We start from the raw sequence: 17,722 nt of genomic DNA on the forward strand, positions 1-17,722 counted from the left end.
AGCTTGCCTGGGACTCCCCCCACCTCCTACATCGCGGTGACCTGCACCCTTATGCAAATCAGGAGGAGCTGCAGCTCTTCAGAACTTTTCCATAACTACGTGAGATTTAAAAACTAGTTTTGACTTGTTTCAAAAAACCCTTTAAAATAGGGTTTGAAATCTACATTCCTTGGTAAAAGCAGGAGAGCAAATCTTCAACTAATGCAGGTCAACGGGTTTATTGATAACAAAAGTAATGGTTACTTTAAATTACTCAAAATTAAGTATTTGACTTTTAATCGCTGTAGGTTTACTGTGGAGTAACAACTTTTAATATAGAAATAGATAGTCTTAATATAGAATATAGATTCTTTAGAATTTTATTTTAATGTTTTTCACTTCTGTTTCTGCTCTTACTTTAGAAAAAAGAGCATCCTTGCTTTTCAGATCTTTTACACCCTCCTCAAAATAAGTTTTGGGTTTTTTCATTTCTTACACTGTATGATATTACACTAGTCAACACCCCCCATAGTTTAATTAATATTCTACACTGAAGATTTTACTATTTGCTGAAATCCTGCCACATGTCCTTCAGTTTTCAGAATTTGGGCATTCAGTGTGTGAAGAAGAAAGACCTGAAGGAATCAATTTCTTTACGAATCTCAAAGAAGATTAACCCTTTCAATGGTGAGTAGAACTTACCTAAATCACTTTGCAGGGCAGTGGAGTTTTGTTTGTCCTGCTTTTGCTTTTGTGGTGAAGCCTTATTTCTTTTTCCGAAAAATCTTCTGTTGAGAAACACTCTTCCCTTTCTGTGTCTCCTCACTCTCATCACGTGATGAAATCTTTTGGATAGTTGCTTCCTGCCCCACTTTTTTTTTTTTTTAAATCCCAGTAGCAATGTGAGTTGCTGCTAGGACAGAACCAATGGGATAGCAGCAGAACCCTTTCCTGGAAACTTTTACAAGAACCAGAGGAATTAAATTTGGCAGCTATGAGAAAGGAAGACTGAAACAGCGTAACCCTGCCACAACTTAACCAATATATATCTTGCTTGCCACTGCCTCATCTCTTCTCTTATTGTTACACTGGTTTTTGTGACCCCTCAGCCAGCCACTTCAGGGAGCTGATGGATTCCTTGAAGCTGCCCCTCATGTGATTTTGCACCATGGGAGCTGGGACAGGCACTGTGGGGAAGTCGACAGCAATATTGGCCTCAGTCAGATCTGAGGCAAACTGTGCTGCTACAGAGCCATGCCTGTCCAGGCCTCCCCACGGGCTGCAGTTTTGTGTGACAGCTGATGTGTGGGCCGCTCTCAAAAGAGTCATCCTGCTCTTCCCTCCATCTCTGGTTGTGCACTCCTACCACTTTCCTCACACCACATGCAGAGGCCATGTGGCTGTGTGGTGAACGGACTCAGCAAGTTGCTACAGTGGAAAAACAACTTGTAAAAAAAACCCAAAACAACGTAGCTTCCCCTCTGATATCAACTTATTAAACTATTTTGTTTCACGGCACATAATTGCCACGTTCAGTGCACAGAGGGAGGGGGAGCGCACAGCAAATTGCAGGGCCAACTGGAGTAGGACCAACACTTTCAGCATGCAGGCACAACTGGGGGAATTGGATTAAAAGCATAAATACCCCTGAATTATTAACTAAGTATTGTGAACATGGTGATATATTTGCTGAAGTGTGAGAAGAACTTGTAGATTTTACAAATGCTTTTTGCCTTTCTTTTTTTTTTTAATACTCACAAAAGTCTTGTTAAATTCAGGTAAGACCCTTCTTAGGCAAGAGCTGGATTTCTGGCTAGCTTCAAAATATATGACTCTGAATTGGGACAAAAAGCAGCATGTTGAACTTGTTACAGAATAAGAAATGTTACAGGTATCTATCTTAATTTTACAGCAGCTGTTTGGAGTCAGGCTGATGGTTATAATGGTCCACCTAAACAATTATCCTGTTTCTGATAAAGTATGCACACAATAACATCTTTTTTTACATGAGTTTAGTCCATCAGCAGAGTTTAAACAGTTTGTTTTATTATGTTACCTTGACTCAGCCAGCTCCATGTTGATTTCAAACAAAAAAGGGGAACTCTTCTGTTCAGCCCTCTTGGCTTTCTTTTACTCTGTAAATAAAAAATGAGCTGATGTTTTCTCTTGGTGTCTCACAGTAAAAGGACGTGATAAAATGCCTTTCTGTCCATGTATTTCACCAAAGAAACTTTAGCAACCGCATAGTTAGGTCTATTCCTGGTGCTGCAGAGCATAATAGTGAAGACACATAAAATCATTTGCCAGAAGATTTTTACAGTGGTTGGCACACAACTCCAAATCCATGAAGCCTTTTTGGGTGGTTACAGCATGTTGTCCTTGATGGCATCAGGGCAGATCCTGGGCTACTTTGCACCGTTCCTGCAGCAGAGACCCCAGCCCTGCCCTGGCAGCAGGGAAGAGCCTGGCTTGGGTGACACACAGGGCAGCACCCGGCTCTTGGCAGGCCTTGTGCTGAGAAGGGGCTGCTGGCAATCCCCAGCCTGCGTAATTGCCTTTCGGTGCTTGTTAATGTGTCAGCACAAAGCAGAGCTGCTTGAGAATGGCCTCCAGCTGCTCCAGGGCAGTCCCATGCTAGGTAGAGCCCAGAAAGGCATAGGACCAAGGTCTAATAAAACAGGATTAGTGGCAGAAATATTTTTGTATGTGTACTTAGTTGGTCAAAACAGAGTTGCGTTAGTAGCAGCAAAACTGTAATATTTGCTGCTTGTTAAGATTGAAAGTTTTATGTATGAATTTCATTTGTTTTTCAAGGTCAGAAGAGTGTCACTACATTCTCCAGGGTTGCACAGTCTATATTGTGTCTGTCGTGTATTGTGCTTCATTTATGTACCTTTAGAAAGGCGTCTGACTTTTCTGTTTAGAGACAATTTGGAGTTAGGTACATCCTCTAAGCAGGTCACAAGTTAGCGTTACTCATTTCTTGTATGCATATCATAAAAGAAATTTCATGGAGCTGAAAACTAACCCTCAGGGTGTCTGTGTGTTGGTTGTTTTTTCTGTGTCTTTCTCCTTTTTTTTCTGAAAAAGTCCCTGGCCTGAGTCTTCTTTCAGGGCAAGGGTTCAGTATTGACCCTGTTAACAGATGCAAAACGCTTCCACCTTGTCCGCATATGTATTACTTGTCTTGTCAGTAAGGGGTGAAGTAATAGCAAGGTGTGGGTCCACAAAGTTCCGTTCCAGGCTTCCTTATGTAAAGTGGCCATCGTTTTCCAGGGAAGCTCAGGTGCCACAGATGGCTGGGATGCCAAAGACGTCATAGAGTGAGCCCCAACACAAATTCTGTGGTGGTGTCATCCCTCTTCCATGCCTTTCAGCATATGGTACGGACGCATGTGGAATAAGGGTCATAATTAAAAACAGCGGGAAGTTGCTCGGTCAAGATGTATGAGGTTTTAATTTTCCTCAGTGCTCTCACCTATACTATTAATGCAACTGATGTCTGACTCTGAACTCCTGGCTGATTAGAAGTTGGCGTTTGCAAATCGTGTGCCTAGTTGGAGCTGTCTGCATCTGAGTCCTTCTGCAAGCGTACCTGTAAGGCTGTTTCACCATGAGTTCCCCGCTGTTAGCTGGCAGCGTTTATCCCTTGTTCTGCTCAGTACGCTCTGTACAGATCATGAACGTTCACTAGGATGCAAGTCAGATGATTTGCACTCAGGTCGCTCCTCTTGCGTATATCCTCATTTGAGAGAGATTTGCTGTTTCCACACCATCAATAGATGTGTTCACGATCCGTTGCGTTCACAAGATACACAGCATATATTTTTGTTTTCAGTAAGCTGAACAATTCTGTAAATCTCTCTTGTCTCTCATCCTTGAGTACATCAGGACAGTGGCAGCCTAACATGTAACTAGGACTCCTTAGCATGATAGTGATATAAATAGCACACCATTGAAGGAGCTTGTGGAGCTGGTCCATGTCTGCTTTCTAGGGTGGTTGTTTTCTTTAGTGGCTATTCAGTTGTGCCATATCCTTGTCTTCCCATATATTGTCTGATGTACAGCCAATTCAAATTAAAAGAAGAGCCGGTCTTCAGTTAAGAGCTTTTGTGGGTGGGTGTGACTTGACACAGAGACAACAATTGAGTTAATAACAACTTGAGTTAATTATCAATGAGGAAAAGCCCTAAGTGTGTTCTTTAAATTTAGGGGAAAACTGTACTTAGCACAGTATTACAAAGGACTAGCCTTTTTCTAGCCAAAGTGGATGACAGCATGGAAACCCTAGACTTGTCTTAGCGTGCGAAAGAGTTGCCGAATTTCAGGCAATTGATCAAGAGGGTAGAAACAGGCTCTCCCTGGAGCTTGACATCTGCTGAAGGTCCCTCTTCCTTTGCAGCTGATCTCGGTAACAAGCTCTTGCCTCGATTTTAGGCTCTCCCCTGCACCCTGCCACTAATTCGGCTTCGTTTTGCCTTCGCAGTCTTTCCTTTGCCGTTTCCCCTTTCCACCCGCGAGCAGCTGACCCCCACATTGGCTTCGCGCTCGTCACAGTCTCCACGACACCCTCCCCCATGCCCGCCTCCGCGCTGCGCCTTGCTTCGTCCCCACGCTGGTCGCGTTAGCTTCCTGCCCACGTACGCCGTCACCCTCTCCGCAGCTTCCCTCGCCAGCCCCGGTACGGCTGTGTGCGTTGGCTGAGGTTGCCAAGATCCCCCCCACTTCTCCCAGGTACTTGTTGCCAGGGAAGTTTGTTGGGCTGTGGAGCACATGAGAAAATAAGCAAAATATTAGGAACCAGAAGATTACTCTTTGCAAGAATGTGAGAGTTGGCAATGGTTTGGAACTGAACAGCATCAGTCCTCTGGAATGAATGCTGTAGGTGTTACAAGAAACTTTAAACTTCTGTCCTTGCATTAAAAAAGCTGACAACTACTCACTTAACCAAGAGAATTTAGTTTTAAGAGGCACAGTCCAGATCCTAATATGACTTTAGGTTTTACATTTGGAAAGCCCTTTGTTCTTTCACTCCTCGTGCAAATGCCCCTTGCTGTTTATGCTGAAATGTGTATATTAACCTAAAGGACAGCCCATTTTCAAGTTGCTTAAGAGTGAAAAGGAAAATTACCAAGCAGAGACACAAAAAATGCTGGCTGCTTTTTTTAATCCTATAAACAGAAACTGCTAAAAATGAGTTTGAAATGCACGGAGACTGATTGGATATATTTGCTTAAATCTGTTCCAATGTTACCTTTTCCAGATTGAACTTCAAACGGGAAGAGAACCCAAATTCAGAGAAACCTTGTCTAGACAAAACAAGGACAGAGATTCAAAAGTTCTAATTTGTATTCCTAGTTCTTCCCTTGGCTTTCGTATCAGGCCAAGCCATTCACTTCTCTGTGTTTTGTTTCTCCCGTAAAACAGGGAAATGTAACCATAGTAGTTTGGGCATTTACTGACTGTAAGTTAGCATCTGAATTTTACTGTCATTTACGCTAACCAACCCCCTGAGTTTCTGCTTTTTTAAAAGTTCCTGAGTTTTGCTGATGCATGTTCAGTTTATAGGTACATGCAAAGGTTTCTGTTTACCTGCAGAATTGAGTGAAACTTGCCTCTTCATGGATCAGAGTTATAAATCAGGCCCGGGTGCATTGGGAAGAGAAACCTGGTGCTGCCATGGTCCTTCCCTCCCCTTGTTCCCAGCTTCTACCTCTCAGGAAATGCTAGTAAATGGTATTTACACCTCTGGATGTGCAGCTAAACAGCCTGGCCTGTCATCCAGTTCTGTGTGTCCGATTGCTGAAGCTCAGGTACAAAGAGAGCACAGTATTCTGCTTTTGACAGCAAGGGAGAAATAGCCCATCGGGACTACCTGCTCTTTCTTTTGTAAGATTGTGGTTCACTTAGAAGCATTAAACGAGCTGGTGAGGTCCTTTCTAGCTGTACAGAGCTTAGCTGGGTTTTTGTTTGCAAGAAGTCATTGTCTTGGTTTGAGATCTAGTGTGGCTCACGTGTCCCTGAAGCCCCCTGGTAAGAAGGGAAGGTCACAAGGTGTTCCTTTGTAGGCTAAACTGGGGTTCTTGGCGTAGCCTGCGCTGAATGTGTCACACCACATCATTTGCCCTGGAAGTTTCCACGCAGGTTAAGTTTAGATGCTAAAGCACCTCCAACTCCACCCACTCCAGAAGTTTCTGACATCATTAATCTAGAAGTTGGGTGGAGGGCTGGGTGTGAGGAATCTGCTGTTTAATCAAGTATCTTGTTATCAGTCAAAAAATTAAACACTTCATCATTTCTCTTCAGTGCTGAGAAAAAAACTTTTGCTTTCCCTGTAGCAACACCTTATGAGTAAACATCAGAGCCCTTAATTCCCCAGTAATTTCATCAGATAAATTTTATTTTACTGGCCTTTCTGGATGTTGAAAACTGTTAAAAACCATTAGAAATTAATAAACAGGGACTAACAGAAGGCCTGATATTATTGGAGTCTTTAATTTTGTGCCTGAATTTGGAATTGCATGTTGGTGGTTGGACCCAGAAAGTCTCCAAATTTGTGATACAGAAGCAACTCCAGGAAATTCTCTCCTTCAGTAGAAACCCAGCGGGGCACTTCTGGACTTCAGCCTCAGAAGTTTCTGAAATGGGAACATAATGCCTGTGTCACATGAGCTGCTTGGATGAGCCGGCTCAGGTTGGCTGGAAGGAGTTCACAATGTAGCTTGGATGGGGTGGTTTTCTGCCCACACTGGGACTGTATCAATCTATTCCTGTGTTAGTGGAGAATGGATTAGAGAATTATTTCAGAGATAATTGTTGGGTTTTTTTTTTTAAGTTGGAGAATCAGTATTTCTTTCAGAAGAGCTATAAATTGGTTTATATAGACAGGATTTACTGGTTACTGTAGGCCCTTTCAGGTTGAACACCTAATACTCCTCAGGTTTGACTGTAGCTCCGGATACTACTTCTTAAATTCTTTGCCAGAATTTTGGTGAGTGGTGTTAATTTTCTTCTAGTGGCATTTTTAGGGATTTTTCTGGCATCGCGCCCCATATTTACCTTAGAATTTTAATTCTTTTTTAATATTATTTTTATTCCTGTGTGCTTGAAGTAACACTTTTTCCCCTGGTAAAAGAGCTGTACTTGGAAACATTCCTTCCTGTACTCCTGTTACATAGGTAACTATGCAAAATTAATTTGTGCCAGGTTAAGGCTGGTTTTTTGTTAGATTGGGCCATTGCAGGAATATACCTGGATTGTTGGGTGGATTCCAGCTCTTTCAGTTGGATTCAGATGAAGAGAGTGAGGTGTGGTACCACACAGCGAGCAGGAGTCAGAAGAGGAAGTTGAACTCCTGCCAAGAGCACAGTACTTCTTCCTTTTATTCATGTGTCATGCTTGAGCCTTTTTCACCCTATCTGCTCCCACAATGCTGCGACGTTTTTTACTTCATGTGTTGTGTCACTGGTTTCAGTAGAGCTACTTGTGTGAAGCTTGCTCCAGTACTTGCTTGTTCCCAAAATCTTCAACAGCATTTCTTAACTTCTAATGACTTCAGGTTTGTCAGGTTTAACCCTGCCTGTTGTCCTTCTGTACAGAAGTCAGTGAAATAACGCCGAATGACACGACCATCCTCTGTAGGGCCATGCTCCAGGCATTAGTCACTGTGTTTGTCTGCCTCGGTTTTGTTTGTTTTTAATATTCTTCAAGTATAAGCCAGCATCTGTTCAAGTTAGTGGCTACTCTCAAATTGACTTCAGAGGAAGCAGAATTAGACGTTTGTTAAAAATAACAACATTTTATTTTGTTTGGATGATTGTCTTCTACATGGGAAGGAAATATGTTTTGAAATTGATGAAAGTTGTGTGCTTCTTCATATAAATGTGGGATATAGCCTGTCTATATTTTTCAAGTATGTCATCACAAGATGAAGTTGCAACTGCCTTGTTCTCCTTTTTTGCTCTGTTTTGTTCTTCTCATCTGGTTAAAAATAGCCCAAGAGGAATCAGTCTTGATTGAGCACTTCCTCTTTCGAACTACAGATTTTTTATAACTGTATTAAATCATTTATAAGAAAATGCAAATTAGGAGCAATGTCTTTTGCTGTACTACGATGAGCTATGTACAGTGGTTCTGTTTTTTGCAGTTATTGTCACGCCGTGCCTTTGCTATATCAGGTGGTTCAACATGTTTGTTGGGAATTTGTGGAAGGTCTTAGTATAGGAAATGATGTAATTTGAACAATAGCATTACTAATTTTCTCCATATCTAGCATATTTTTTGCACTTAGAGAGTTCTCTTAAGCTTTAAGTCTGCTGTTAATTGTTTCTGAGGAAGAGGCTGCTGCACCTGTGGAAAACATGGTGCAGGACTGGTGCTGCTTTAATCCACGTGAGACAAACTTGATTGCACAACCCTGAAGTCCTCCTTTTTGATTCGGAATCAATAGCCAGATCCAGATTTTATGCTTGGCTTGGTATTGAATCTCTGTGTTCAGTTTGATTTTTAAGAGGTTTAAAACTTGACTGCCACTTGGGTTCTCAGGCTGGATCCACATGGTCACCAGCGGCTAATAGAGCACACGAACATAAGCCTTGGTGTCAGAGTGTTCTTGGGAGCTAAGTGCCTGCTGGCCGCGATGTCACAGCACTCCTGATTATCCCTTCTCCGAGGTGCAACCTAGAGAAGATGCTCTTATTTGTTTGTTTTTTTTTCTTTTTTCTTTTTTAACTCTTTCCTTTGAGTCAGGCTGTATCAAGAGGCAGTTGGGTTGCGGAGTCTGCCAAACCTGAATTAGGCTGAACATTTATCTGTTCCAAACCTGTTTTTAAAGACCCTGCTCTATTAAGTTAGCAGGTTAACTAATGAAGTGCATTAAATCATAGAACTTTGCTCTGTATACCTGGTAGTACAGTCAGCCACCGAGCTGCCAAGTGCATGCTGGCAGTGCTCCCCTGGACCCCAACATTTCTGAAGTTACATATGTAGCTACTGATTAGTTTTGTCCTCACCCGTGTATTTGTCTTCAAATATTGCAGATCACGGGCTTGTAAAAGGCAACAGTGACTTGATTTCTTTTTCCAGTAGAGACCAGGAGAAATTGAGATGTTAGGAGCATAAGAAAGACTGAAAATGCCAGTGGAAAGTATTCTGAGCTCAGTGTATTTATTATTTCACACTTTCAAAAGGTGAAAGGAAGAAGTCATTCAAGTGGGCATTGTGGAATCTCACTCAGGGCAGGGTGGAGAAGGACCCAGTGATAAATGTTAAAGGTCAGAGTATTGCAATCTAATCAGTACAGGGTGATCCCCAGACTTCTTATCACAGGCATGTTTAATCTTTTATTCTTGCAAGAGGCCTTTGAAAGGCCAGGGGAAGTAGGAACTTGAGAGGTTGTGATCTGTCGACTTGGCACATGGTTCACTTTAGGTAATTGCGAGGAGTATGTGGGTAGGCCAAACTGCTGCTTTGAACGATTCTGGATGAGGGAGCCACTTTAAATGCTTTGAATTATCAGTACTTAAATGAAATTAAATCAGTTTCTCCTTTTGCTAGCATTGAACATCAACATTATAGTTTAATGTCAGATCTTAAAGGAAAGCATCCAGTTCAGAGGGCTGCTTTTCCCATCGCCCATCAAGTGAGGAGTGCCTGAAATGCTCGGTAATGATATCCCAGGTCCTGTGTCTTGAAACTAAAATAAGTGAAAGAGTGAACAAAACCAAAATGCTGAGCTTAGGTTATGCAATACTGTTTTTTGCGCTGGGAGGAACAGGTAAGGAAACAGGTCCGCTCCAGCAAGGGTTTACTTGTTGTATTACAAAATTATAATGACACCATTAATCACTATTCTCAAAGGTACAGAACTGACTGTTGATAGGAGGGGGAAGATGGTTTGTGTTGTTTTGTCTTCATTCTTGTGCCAAAAACTGCCTTCTGGATTTTTTCATCTCAGTTTCCAGAGGAAAGCAATGACACTGTGTAGCTCAAGTCTCTCACTGTTACAAAAAATCTTCGGCTAGGCCTTAGGATTTCTATGCGTTGAGATATTCTTCTCCAGCAGTGGTGTTCGTTTTGTGAATTTCATCATAGGCATTCAGGGAATGACTTTTAAACTGTACATAAACGAAACTGGTCTGGCAGGCATGGTGAGGAAACCAGATTGCAAGAAACAGCTGGAGGACTAGGACAGTTAACCTTGTTTGATGAAGGGAAGGCATTAAAGGCTTCCATATCATTTGTTGTGTACAAGGGATTTATTCACGTGGCCCCCATAAAGCTGGCAGGGACTATGGGCACGTTTTGTCTGCTTTGGCAACACCAGGTCTTTTGCCAGTGGACATTCATCACCGGTTTGTTAAAGAATTACTGCTGGTTTTGATGACTAATCCTCAACTTTGTCTTTCCTTCTGCTCTTCAGTGCCTGAAGAACAGCTGCACAACATTGATGAGTATGATCTCAATGTCGTCCGCCTCTGCTTCCAAGCTTTCCTCCCCGACGAACATGGCAACTACACGTTAGCTCTTCCTCCTTTGATTTCCAACCCCATCTATGACAACAGTAAGTCCTGACTCAGTCAAACATCTAATTTTATTTTTTTCTTTTTGTTTTTTCTCTCTTGCTTGGGATGAAAAATACTAGGCTAGTTTCTGAGGTCTGTCCCAGTCTTCTGGGTCGCTTGTGTGGCTTGGGACTGCTCGATGCACATCTAACGGGGCAAATCAGTGAGCCTGTACTTAGAAGATGATCTCGGGGTGAGGCATTGGCCCCACCAGAGCAGGAGTTGTCTGTCACATCTGGGGACTTAACCCGTGTTCATGTATCACAGTAATAATCACAAGGAAAGGCCTGCTCCTGACATGCCAGGTGGTTAAAATTAATAGCGGAGAGATGGGTGGCTGCCGTAGGACTGCTCTGTTTTCCAAGGCTGTCCTCTAAAGCTTGCTTATACCTCTGAGGAGCCTGGCCTTTGCCTTGTGAGGGCTCTTGAACAGGACTTGAGAGAGATTTATCCCGGTGGGGAACTGTCTTAACTCTTTTACAGATCCCTTTTTGTATCCCCGTCAGCTGCTGTTTTCGGTATAGGTAGCAGGAGATTGTTTGATTGTGCTGTGGGAGGGTGCAAATGTACTTGAACCCTCCTTTCTTGGCACTGTTTTCCACATTCCACGAAACTGGACTTCTGTAGGGCTTTGACAGGTCACTGCAGTGAGGATTTTAGCCCTCAGGGTGTGCTGGACTTCTCTTGTAGAGCAGCACAGCAGAAGAGCTTTTAATCCTTGAGAACTTTCGGACAGTGCTTTTTATTTCTGCAGTGAAAGTATTTCCATGCTAAATATTTAAGTCACTGCTGGAGGAGAAGCCACTAAATAAAAATGAGGCCTGCATTGTAGAAAGTTGATATTAGAATTGTGTTGATGTGGACATAATCATTATGAAAGCATTGAATATGAACTCAGATGGTTTTTTGTATTTGGAGAGTCTCTTCTAGAATTATCTAGAAGTTGGAACTGTGTGGATTGTACTAGTACTACTGCCCTTGTAGTACTAGAGTAATTAGGGTTGAGATAAAATTGATGTACAAGATTTGCAGCTATGTCTCAGATGCCATTTAAATATGTGCCAAATCATGATTACTTGTCCATGTTGATTGACGTCAGTCTTTGCTAAGCTACTGAAGTGACGGATAGCTGTGTGGTGGGGAAGCTTGGTTTTTTAGTGTGGGTGTATGTGGGCAGCTTCTGATAGACTATAGGTAGCTAAAGTCCTCTGGGTAACGTAGCAGCAGTGTAAATAAAAGTGCATAACTGCAACCACAAATCGTAAAAATTATGCTGCTCTTGTCTGGAACAGCAGTTTCAGATCTGAATTTCCTTTTAAAATGTTAGCCTTTTTAAACCTGCTCTCTCACAGAGAACTGGGTAAGGTCAGGTTATAACTTGAGATGACAGATAAAATCGTACAGTAAAGCGGGCTTGGAAGTCTTCAGTGTTAGATTTCAAGCTTTGGCAGATCTGTTCAGATCAGGAGCAAAAAGGTATTCAGGGCTTTTCTGAAAATCAACTTCTGGATTTTAAATCTAGTACTTTCTTCACTTCCCAATACTTCTTCACTTTGGATAGTACAGATACATAAGAATAGTGTGAATGTAATACGGAGGCAGTCACAGAGACTGCAAATGTATAAAATTCAGCATTATAGGTAGCTTGTTTTCAGTCACTTATAACATTAACTGGTTTTGAACCAAAATTTCCCAAGTTGCACATCTTACCACACTGAAAACACTTGGGAAAAGTCAGGCAAAGCAGCTCACCCTTTCTCAGAAATGAGGTTAGGGAGAACATGTTGTTCTGCCCGTGTTGAAAATGATGTGATTTTTGGCAAGGAGCTCATTTTTCTACAAATTTGTTACTGGGGATATGCTTTTCGGGAGCAAGGAACAGGAATTGGAGAGGACTCAAGACAACAAAGGGGTGAGGGCGTGCACAGGGGAAAAGAAATGGGAAGCAGCATGGCGAGACGAAGGCCACAGGGAACATCTCCCTCTGCAGCTGGTGCCGAACTCAGTGTTCCTGCCCGGCGCTGGCGCTGAGAGTGCATCCTCGTCTGCTGACATTCGTGTCTCTCCCCTTCCAAGTTCTTTGTCTAAAGACAAACCAACAAACTCCAGCTTAGGAGATCTTCCCAAAAACCTGTTAAAAGGATACTGAGTGCCATTCAAGCATATGGAAGTGGACCAAAGGTAAAATTAGGCTTCTCCTTGAAATTCTTAATTTACCCTTCCTGTGAAAAACGCACGATGACACTGTCAATCATATGATCCTGTGCTGTTTCTGGGTGTGTTTTGTTTCCCCTCCCTTCCAAGTTTCTGAATCATTCAGCGAATGAAGTGACATATGTAGTAAATGAGGCTGTAGCTCCCACTTCTCCTAATAATAATAGCTGCAGATAGTAACTACGTAATTGGGGTCTGGCCTGAGGTTTCCGCTCTTACATGCGTAGTTGATGTTGTGCTGTGATGTACCTGTACAGTACCATGAAAGATCAGGCAGGAATTGACTCAAACTGAGAGTCCAAAGTAGATTATTTTTTGTTTTTATTTTTAATTTTTTAATGTGTTTTTTTGACGACGACACCACAAGCTTCTGTTCTGTATTTCACCTCTGTGCCTGAAACAGGGAGCCTGTGATAGTGGAGCCCCAGGTTGCTGTGATGGTAGGAGGTGGCAAAGTGGCACCAGCCAGATCCACCCAGGAGTTTTAAATTCATTTAGAGTTGAGCTCTTGGTGTCTTAAGTATTGATGTAACAAAACAAGAACATCTTGGTGCAGCATAGTTTCATTCTGTTGGGATTGGAGAGGTGGAAAAGGGTGCAGTAATCTATGAATATGGTCACAGATAGCAGCAGAAAAACGAGCATCTCTTACCTCATTTGTTAAATGAAGACAGTCTTAAAATTGGTGTGTGTTCATGCACTTAAAAGTATCAAGAGAGCATATAAGCACAGGGGGTGAACTTGAAATTCTTCAGAAGAATTCTTTCTTTCTGGCTGCTTTTTGTTAATTCTGAATTGCTATATTGTGACATTAGTGCCCTTTAAAGTAAATGGTACCATAGTGCACACAGCTCCAGGGGGACTGTTCTCTCTTTAGTGTCCGTATTTACCCTGCAGGAAAGCTGCTGAGTGGGGCCACACCCCATCAAGCAGCGCTTGTCTCCGTCCTGCACGGGTTGTCTGGCTGTGGTGTGCAAACTCAGGTGGTGGTTGATTTATTGTGACGTACAGCGCTGCCAGAGACCGTGCACGGGGCAGCTCTCCATCCACAACCGTTGTGAGTGCTGTCAGTGTACGGCCACAGTCTGGAGTTGAAATTTGAGCATTTTGGGGTGAAACCTGCTACGCTGAGTTCAGGCATGAAAGTTAGGCTCCTAGACATGTTCTCAAACACCGAGAGAGGGTAACCAAAGAGAGATTTGATGGCCAAGCATGGCTGATACTTAGAGACAGGAGTTTTCATGGCTTGCTAGCGCAGCTTTTCCAGAGAAGCATGACTGTAACAGGTAACTAGGCACTCAAAGAACTGCGTTGATGTCTCCAGCTTGAAGGGTAGCAGTGCTGAGCACACTTGTGTCAGTTGGGGAAGTATTTTGAGACTGCTCTAGAACAGTTAGGGAGTTAGTGGCACAGCTGCACTCGTGTTTTGTGTTTGGAGATCAGCGGCTGAGATCTGTAGGGTCATGGAACATCAAGACCTGCTTTTAAATTTCCTGCATGCAGCAGCTAGTTTCACATGGGTTTGGGGGTGTCAGACTCCTCCAGCTGTTGCCTTCCCTTTATATGCCATAGCTCCCAGCACCTCATCTTCAATAGTGACAAAGTTACAATAATCCTTTATCATCAGATTTGCCTGTTTGTTTCCAGGAGCTCCCAACACTGCAGAATTGAGAATTTGTCGCGTGAACAAGAACTGTGGAAGTGTAAAAGGAGGAGATGAAATATTTCTACTGTGTGACAAAGTTCAAAAAGGTAATCTTTGACTAGGGTGGTTTTTACCCCCTGTTTTGTTCCAAATGGCTGACATGACTACTTTTGAGCTGGGGAACTGAAGCCCTTCACCACACTTCCTTGCAAGCTGTTTGTTTTTATAGCTGGGCAGAAGAACTTTCAGATTCAAGGGCTCTCAGCACCTCTGAGAGAAACTCGGTGCCTTTAAAGCTGAGCTATTTCCTTTACATCTGTATTCTGAGTCAGACTCCTTTCTTTGTTCCCCTTCTCCCTTTTTTCTGTTGCAAGTTTTCAGTTCTTCAGCTTAACAAGCATCTTCTGTTTCTAATGGACTAGATGATATAGAAGTCAGATTTGTCTTGGACAACTGGGAGGCCAAAGGTTCCTTCTCACAAGCTGACGTTCACCGACAAGTTGCAATTGTGTTCAGAACACCGCCGTTTCTCAAAGACATCACTGAGCCTGTCACGGTGAAGATGCAGCTGCGAAGACCTTCAGACCAGGAAGTCAGTGAACCTATGGATTTCAGATACCTGCCAGATGAAAAGGGTATGGTTCCAATTAGCTGAGCTTCTGAAAAGCTGTTACCAGTGCAGAGCGCATGTTGATAATAAACAGCAGCTTGATTAGTAAATAATCTACAACGCTACTTCTGCAAAGTAGATTTCTGGGGTTTAAAAGTGAAAATAGTCAGTTTGTTCCCTCTTTCAATTAAAATATCAGGAATCATGGTTAATAACACTGCCTTGGTTTGTTAGTGCTGTCGTGTCTAAAATATTTTTCTTTAACTATATCGTACTGCTCTTTGGTGCCACTACTCTAAGTTTTAGAAGTTCTTTTGCTAATTATATCAAAGAGAAATGTAACACTTTTCCCTTCCACTCATTTCTCTTTCTATAGATCCATACGGCAACAAAGCAAAAAGGCAAAGATCAACCTTGGCTTGGCAAAAGCTCATACAGGACTGTGGTAAGGAAAATATTTGTCATCTTCTTGTTTGAGTGAACTTATATTTGTATAAAGGTAAACATTCAGTGTAGACTCATGCTTTCTTCCATCGCAGGATCAAATGCAACAGAGAGGCCCAAAGTAGCTCCATTCACTCCTGGAGAGAAGCTGATTAAGAAGGGTAGGTTTTTCCTCGCAGTCCAACAGCAGTTTGAAACAAATAGCGTCCAGCTGGGCCTGGGGAAGGGCTGGAACGTTTCTGGGTGAACACCAAAGTTCCCAAGGCAGCAGTAGTACCTGCCTCTTAATTTCCCTCCTCCAGATTCTTCCCGAAGCCTCATCTGTGCTGCAGTTTCCGCTTTGCACAGGAGAGGGGTTCACCTTGAAGCATTGCTGGCTTTCAGCTTTAATTCAGATAACTATCCATTTTTCTCTGTATTCAGATACTTGGCCTTTCAAACATACACTCAGTTGCTGGCCTTCCCTCCTCTTTGCTTGGAATTCTAGTACTCTCTTGAGGGTTTCCTCCTGTAAGATACTGGTACTTTGGACTAAACAGCTAACACCATCAGTTCTTTACTTAAACGTAGATGTCACCTTCCTCATTTGCCACAGAGGGGTGAGGTGGAGAGCTGTCTTGCTGCTGTCCAAAAATCTGGGGTCCACCCTGGAGAGCAGTTCAGGAAGTATCAAAGCGCAAATGCCCGCACAATCTTACTATGATGGCGCTGTTTTAGCTTTGCCCTTTAACAATTAAAAAACAACATTAAACTGCAGTCCTGTCTTTTTCTTTCTGTAGAACCGAACATGTTTTCATCCTCACTGATGATGCCGGGGCTGGGAGCCCCGGCCAACACAATCTGCAGCCAGATTTCCCACCCATCTGCACCGGTGGGGCCGGGGAAGCAGGACACGCTCTCCTCGTGCTGGCCGCTGTACGGCTCCCCACCCAGCAGCCTGCTTGCTGCGCACCCGCACAACAGCTTCACGACGGATATGCCTCAGCCTGGCGCTCTGGGCAGCAGTGGCAGCTCTCTCCCGACTTTCCACGACAACCCTCTGAACTGGCCCGACGGGAAGAACTTGGATTTCTATGCGAATTTCGCAAACGGGATGGGAGCAGCGTCATCGTCAACTGCAGACATGCAGAGCGTTTCCAGTAACAGCGTCGTGCAGCAGGCTCATTCTGCCAGTGTCTCCACAGGCGGCATCGTGAACATGGAGACCGATGACATGAACTGCACTAGTATAAACTTTGAAAAGTATAATGCGGTGTTAAATGCAAGCAATCACAGGCAGCAGCTCCATCAGGTGTCCGTAGCAGCCTCGGGCAGCACGCCTTTTAATTCGCATTCTACCTTAGCTGATCCAGGAGTTTTCAGTTTTGTAGACCAAGAAGTTTTAAGTGAATCGAGACTATGCACCAACCCGATGCCAAACCATCCGAATAGCCTTGCAGAGAACCAGTTCTATGACACTACAGGTGTCCACACTGATGAGCTCTATCAGTCTTTCCAACTTGATTCCATATTACAAAACTATAACCATTGAGCCAGCAGTGGCAGGCTGAAGGCAGGTATGTAGGGCTTTTCAGATGGCTGTGGGAAAGAGAGTAAATTCCCCTTCTGAAGTCTCTGCTTTCTCTTTTGGAATGTAACTCTGCGAGTTTTACAATATAACTTATGGCTATATGTTGCAGCCCAAAGACTGGTGCCCATAAAGAAGAGAGATGGGAGTAGGGTTTGGGGTTCTGTACCTTACAAGTACCTTATATCCATATTTTTATGCTGTTGGAAAGAGGGAAACTGTTAACACTTGAGTCTCCCTTACCTTTGGAGACTGTAAAAGCCGCATCATCCAAAGGGTTAAAATTTCAAATACTTCACAGGGTTAAAATTATTTGAGAAATAGCTATTTTTTGCTATGGAAATAAAATTTTGATAGGACAGAAATTAGAGGGGGAGGGAAACCTGCATGTGGGCACTCTAGTTCAGACTCAGCTAACGATGTTCAAGTTTTACTCAACTTACTTGAAAGGTTTAGGTTTCTTACCCTCTTTCACATAAAACATTCCTCTCCTAAAATAAGACCACGCATTGACTTTTCACATTTTCACCACACTCCATTTGCTTTGAAGGCAAATTTACTCTAAAATTTTTTTAATGACTATGTCATTGTTAGATGTATTTTAAAAGACCGGAAGGTTTGAGTTTTTAAGTAGTCCAGCTCTGTTTTAAATGAATCACTGCACAAAAGAATGAACAGAAAGCAAGGACTTCTCTGCACTT

At 42.9% G+C, this 17,722-nt stretch overlaps 1 protein-coding gene across 1 annotated transcript in view; it reads left to right on the forward strand.

Annotated features, from left to right (window-relative positions):
- Nucleotides 1–16,985, forward strand: part of LOC104273408 (proto-oncogene c-Rel-like) — a 24,089-nt gene extending 7,104 nt beyond the window's left edge. The window contains exons 3-9 of the mRNA XM_009868743.1: nucleotides 575–666; nucleotides 10,400–10,540; nucleotides 14,403–14,507; nucleotides 14,823–15,035; nucleotides 15,387–15,455; nucleotides 15,550–15,615; nucleotides 16,234–16,985. Coding sequence (XP_009867045.1) covers nucleotides 575–666; nucleotides 10,400–10,540; nucleotides 14,403–14,507; nucleotides 14,823–15,035; nucleotides 15,387–15,455; nucleotides 15,550–15,615; nucleotides 16,234–16,985 — 1,438 coding nt within the window. The remainder of the gene's footprint in view (nucleotides 1–574; nucleotides 667–10,399; nucleotides 10,541–14,402; nucleotides 14,508–14,822; nucleotides 15,036–15,386; nucleotides 15,456–15,549; nucleotides 15,616–16,233) is intronic.
- The last annotated feature ends 737 nt before the right edge of the window (nucleotides 16,986–17,722 follow it).

The sequence above is a fragment of the Apaloderma vittatum genome, unplaced genomic scaffold, assembly GCF_000703405.1.
Source record: "Apaloderma vittatum isolate BGI_N311 unplaced genomic scaffold, ASM70340v1 scaffold11374, whole genome shotgun sequence".
Classification (NCBI taxonomy): Eukaryota; Metazoa; Chordata; class Aves; order Trogoniformes; family Trogonidae; genus Apaloderma; species Apaloderma vittatum.